The sequence below is a fragment of the Pipistrellus kuhlii genome, unplaced genomic scaffold, assembly GCF_014108245.1.
Source record: "Pipistrellus kuhlii isolate mPipKuh1 unplaced genomic scaffold, mPipKuh1.p scaffold_m20_p_2, whole genome shotgun sequence".
NCBI lineage: Eukaryota > Metazoa > Chordata > Mammalia > Chiroptera > Vespertilionidae > Pipistrellus > Pipistrellus kuhlii.
The window spans coordinates 179,739,258-179,745,040 of record NW_023425515.1 but is presented as its reverse complement, the minus strand read 5'-3'; the positions used below and the strand labels follow the sequence as shown (position 1 = coordinate 179,745,040).

The window sequence follows — 5,783 nt, the reverse complement described above, 5'->3', positions numbered from 1 at the left end:
AAGTTCTAAAAAGGGAAGGAAGAAACCTCAGTCTTGCAATTTTGGTTTTTAAAAATCATGACACTGTTTTACCATGAAAATAAGTAGCTAACTTTTGGTAACACCTTTTGTTTATTTGTATGTTTGTGATAATGGACATTTTAAAACAGGAATGTTTTGGTTTGTACAGACTTTGACAAATGTGTGTTAATAAAAATTCATATCGAGTCAAATATAATCATTGGTGTGGTTTTTTTCTCATTTATTCCTGCTGGTTCACCAGTAAATCTTATTATCCCCTTCAACTTAGAAAACAGTCAGTTTTGGCCAGTGGGTGTAGCTCAGCAGTTGACCTAGGAACCAAATGGTCGCTATTTGATTCTCTTTCAATCACCAGTCAGAGCACATGCTCTGGTTGTGGGCTTGATCCCCAGTAGGCAGCCCATCTCTATGATGTTCCTCTCTCATTCAAGTTTCTATCTGTTCTTCCTCCGATCTCTCTAAAAACCAATAAAAAAACATATATAGCCCTAGCTAGTTTGGCTCTAGTGTCTGCCTGCAGACCAAAGGGTCCCGGGTTAGATTCTACTCAAGAGCACATACCTTGGGTGCAGGCCCCTCCCTAGCCTCGGCCCTGGTCAGGACTTGTGCAGGAGGCAACCAACGGATGTGCTTCTTTTGCATAGATGTTTCTACTTTTCTCTAAAAAATCAAAAGAATGTCCTCAGGTGAGGCTAAACAAACACACACACACACAAATACACATAAGTAAAAATAGAAAACAGTTTGTCTTGCTTGTCAACCTAAAAATGTAAAGTCTGCCCTATCCAGTGTGAATCAGTTGGTTGAGCATCATCCCATACACTGAGGGTTGCTAGTTAATTCCTGGTCAGGGCACATGTTTGGGTTGCGGGTTGTCCCTGGTAGTGGGTGTGCAGGGGGCAGCCTCTCATTGATGTTTCTCTCTTACTCTCCCTTTCTCTCTCTAAAAAAAATAAATAAAAATACTTTTAAACAAATTTAAAAGCCTACCTATGCTAATCAAGTTTCAGGTCCATCAGTGAACAGCTCATTCTCTTTTGTGATTTTATTTACCCAGTTTAAGTGCTTGCTTTGTTACAAGCACTGTGCTAGGCAGTGAGTGTACAACAGTGAAGAATATCCACAAAGTTACTGCACTGTGCTAGGCAGTGAGTGTACAACAGTGAAGAATATCCACAGTTACTGACCTCATGTGGCTTCCATTTAAGTGGGATATTGAACAACACCATTGTTCCTTCATTTTATATTTTATCATCGTTATTCAGAATTGCCGAAGCCATTTTGGCTCAGTGGTAGAGTGTCGGTCTGCGGACTGAAAGGTCCCAGGTTCGATTCCGGTCAAGGGCATGTACATTGGTTGCGGGCACATCCCCGGTAGAGGGTGTGCAAGAGGCAGCTGGCCGATGTTTCTCTCTCATCGACGTTTCTAGCTCTCTATCTCCCTTCCTCTCTGTTAAAAATCAATAAAATATATAAAATAAAATAAAATAAAATAATAACAAAATAATATAGGCAGAAACCGGTTTGGTTCAGTGGATAGAGCATCGGCCTACAGACTAAAAGGTCCCAGGTTCGATTCTGGTCAAGGGCATGTACCTTGGTTGTGGGCACATCCCCGGTAGGGAGTGTGCAAGAGGCAGCTGATCCATGGTTCTCTCCCTCTCTCTTCCTCTCTGTAAAAAATAAAAAAAATATATATATATATATATAAAATATATGTATAATATATATATATATATATATATATATATATATATATATATATATAATATGAGAGGAATCTTAAGGTATGAATGAAAGGTTTTTGAGATACCATCTTAGGGAGAAGAATGTGTTAGTTTGAAAACTTGTTGTTAGTTTAATAATAGGTACCTTTCAGGTACTATCACATCCTGTTACATTCTATTTTATAGACTTCATGACAACTTACTTTCTCTAAGTTTAAGATAGTTTTATTTTGTAGGTGCTATGGTCTGAATGTTTGTATTCTCCTCAAAATTCATATGTCGAAATCCTAACCCCTAAACATGATAGTATTAGGCGGTGGGGCCTGTGGGGGGGAGAGGGGGGCTTAGGCTCTGCCTTCATGAGTGGAATTACTGCCTTTATGAAGGAGGCTCCAGAGAGATTCCTTTGAACCTCTATTACGTGAGGCCACAGCCAGAAGAAGCTGGCTATGAACTAGAAAGAGGGCCCTTATTATAAGGCAACCATGCTAGCAGCTTGATCCTGATCTTTCCAGCCTCCAGAACTGGAAGAAATTTCTGTTTTTGCCAAAACCGGTTTGTCTCAATGGATAGAGCGTCGGCTTGGGGCTTGAAAGGTCCCGGGTTCGATTCCGGTCAAGGGCATGTACCTTGGTTGCAGGCACATCTCCAGTAGGGGGTGTGCAAGAGGCAGCTGATCGATGACTCTCTCTCATCGATGTTTCTAACTCCCTATCTCTCTCCCTTCCTCTCTGTACAAAATCAATAAAATATATTTTTTTAAAAAAATTATGAACTGCTGGTTCACAGGTCAATACTCAAGCACTGAGCCACGCCAACCCAGCAATAAAAATATTAAAAAAATAAAAAATAAATTTTCTGTTGTTTATAAGCTACCCAGTCTGTGATTTTTGTTATAGCAGCCCAAACAGATTAAGACTGTAGGCTATGTATATGACCACCTTTATTATGTAAATTATCTTTTTTAAAAATATATTTTATTGAGTTTTTACAGAGAGGAAGGAATATGGTTAGTTAGAAACATCGATGAGAGAGAAACATCCATCAGCTGCCTCCTGCACACCTCCCACTGGGGATGTGCCCACAATCAAGGTACATGCTCTTGACCAGAATCGAACCTGGGACCCTTCAGTCCGCAGGCTGACGCTCTATCCACTGAGCCAAACTGGTTAGGGCTATTGTGTAAATTATCTTAATTTATACATTTATTCAGCTTTGTACATTTACTTAGCAATAAAAAAGACCAAACCCCTGACCAGTGTGGTTCAATTGGTTGGAGTATTGTCTCATGTACCAAAGGGTGGTAGGTTCCATTTTCACTCAGGGTTCATACCCAGGTTGCCATTTGATCCCCAGTTGGGGCACACGGGCAAGAGGCAACCAATCACTGTTCTCTCCCTCTCTCTTTTTCTTCTTCTTCTACCTTTTTCTTTCTCTAAAATAAATACACACATATACATATCCTGGAGTGAGGATTAAATATATATATCTTATATAATAAAAGGCTACTATGCAAATTGACCAATGGAATAATTGGTCGCTATGATGCACACCAACCACCAGGGGGCAGATACTCAATGCAGGAGCTGCCCCAGGGTGGTCAGTGCACTCCCATAGGGAGAGTACTGCTCAACCAGAAGCCAGGCTCACCGCTGGCGAGTGCAGTGGTGGTGGCAGCGCTAAGCTGTCAGTGGGACATCCCCTGAGGTTCCTAGACTGTGAGAGGGCACAGGCCAGGCTTAATCCTTAAAAAATGCTATTTTGAACCTTCCTATACTTGGTTTTTGAAACACATATGTGTGCACATCTGTTGACTTTATCGTTAGGAGTAGAATTGTGGAGCCATAGAATATGTATGATCAGCTCTACAACATACTAGTTATATGACATTGGACAAGTACCTAGAACCTCTATAAAGAATCAGTTTCCTTATCTGTAACCAAGGAGCTAATCTCATCTTGCTGGGTGCCAACCATGAAAACTGTTTTTTATCAATTCACAAAAGGACACAATGCTACTTATTCTTTACAATCACAGAGTTCAAGAAAACTTGCAAATTGAAATATCAGGCAGAATGGAACATTCTTGCCTATAGGGTCTGAGTTATTTTAACACAGAGAAGCAACCTCAATTTCCAACCCAGGTGCAAAGCTTCAGATAAGGGGTTTCCAGGCACAACATTCCACATTTATCTTCACCTTGTAGTTTCCAAGGAAACAGATCTCGAGTCCTCTTATCAGCTCAGGCCTGATGAGAATATCTTTACAAATAGCCTGGTGTGCTTTGGGTCTATATCAAAAGAATTCTTTTTAAAAATATATATATTTTATTGATTTTTTACAGAGAGGAAGGGAGAGAGATAGAGAGTTAGAAATGTTGATGGGAGCTGAAACTGGTTTGGCTCAGTGGTAGAGCGTCGGTCTGCGGACTGAAAGGTCCCAGGTTCAATTCCGGTCAAGGGCATGTATATTGGTTGCGGGCACATCCCCGGTAGGGGGTGTGCAAGAGGCAGCTGGTCGATGTTTCTCTCTCATCGACGTTTCTAGCTCTCTATTTCTCTCCCTTGCTCTCTGTAAAAAATCAATAAAAAATATATATTAAAAAAAAAAGAGAAAGAAATGTCGATGAGAGAGAAACATACACCAGCTGCCTCCTGCACACCCCCTACCGGGGATGTGCCCGCAACCAATATACATGCCCTTGACCGGAATTGAACCTGGGACCTTTCAGTCCGCAGACCGACGCTCTACCACTGAGCCAAACCACTGAGCAAACCAGTTTTGGCAGAATTCTTTTAAATTTTACCTACACTCCATTCCCCTCCCCCAAATCCTTGGATAAGAATCTCTTCCTGTGCTTGGGGTGATGCTCCAAGATTCCTCTGTGCGCAGTCTCCCTTACAGCATTAAGTTAATAAACCTAACTTTGTCAGACCACATGAGGTCTTTATCTCATGGGCTTTATCTTGGGGATTACTGATAAATGTTTGCAAAATGTGTTCACATTGCCTGAGGAAGCATTTAGGAAACTGTGACTGTTTTTTATTATTCACGTATAAATTTGACATCTAGTATTTGCAAGGTAAGAATGTATTGCTATGAAAGAATAAACAAGGCTCTGGCCAGGGAGCTCAGTTGATTAGAGCACCACACTGGGAAAGAGGTTGTAGATGGTTGGGGCACACACAAGAAGCAACTTTCTCTTCCATTCTAAAAATCAAACCAAATAAAAAGTGGCTATCCACAAACACACACACACACACACACACACACACACACACACACGGTGGCTATCCATCTGTGTCCTGTGCTATCCTTTTTCTTTTTTCAAAACTTGATTTTAAAGAGAAAGAAAGGAAGGGAGGAAGAGACAGAAACACTATTGTTCCACTTACTTAGGCATCCATTAGTTGCTTCTTTTTTTTTATTATTATTACTCAAAAAAGCTTCATTTTTAAATTTATTTAGCTTTCTGACTCTGTGCTTGTGCCTTCAACACTTTCACAACGATTTTCTGCTCCTCAATAAGGAAAGCACGCTTGATCCTGTCACGGACACATTCAGCACACATGGATCCACCATAGGCCCTGCTGACCTGTTTTTTCGTTTTAGACAACCTCATTAGAACCCTAGGCCTCACAGCACAAACTCCTCGAAGTCGGCCTGGGCACACACCACATGCAGATTTGGGTGCTTTCCCAACCTTCTTGGTGTAAAGGTAAACAATTCTATTACCAGGGGTTCGGGACAGTCTAGTTTTGTTAGAGGCTGTATTGCAGGACAGCCTCCGGCGGTATGTCAAACGCTGGACCATGGTGAATATTTTATTTTATTTTTTGTTAATCCTCACCTGGGGATATTTTTCCAATGATTTGAGAGAGAGTGGAAAGGAGGGAGAGAGACGAGAGAAACACTGATGTGTCTGTGAGAGAGACAGACACAATGACTGATTGCCTTCCACATGCACTAATAGGGGTGTCGAACTCAATCAGAGAAGGGGCCAAAATCTAAAATCCAGCCTAAATCGCGGGCCGAA

The 5,783-nt window shown here is 41.2% G+C and overlaps 1 protein-coding gene across 1 annotated transcript; it reads right to left on the bottom strand.

Annotated features, from left to right (window-relative positions):
* Positions 1 to 5,180: 5,180 nt before the first annotated feature.
* LOC118724730 (60S ribosomal protein L34-like) lies at positions 5,181 to 5,570 on the bottom strand. The gene has a single exon (XM_036448385.2). It carries the CDS (start codon positions 5,559 to 5,561, stop codon positions 5,208 to 5,210), a length of 354 nt encoding a protein of 117 aa, XP_036304278.1. The 5' UTR covers positions 5,562 to 5,570; the 3' UTR covers positions 5,181 to 5,207.
* Between the last annotated feature and the right edge of the window lie 213 nt (positions 5,571 to 5,783).

Excerpts from the sequence above, each read along its gene's own strand:
- LOC118724730 (XM_036448385.2), bottom strand. The coding sequence starts at position 5,561 with ATGGTCCAGCGTTTGACATACCGCCGGAGGCTGTCCTGCAATACAGCC.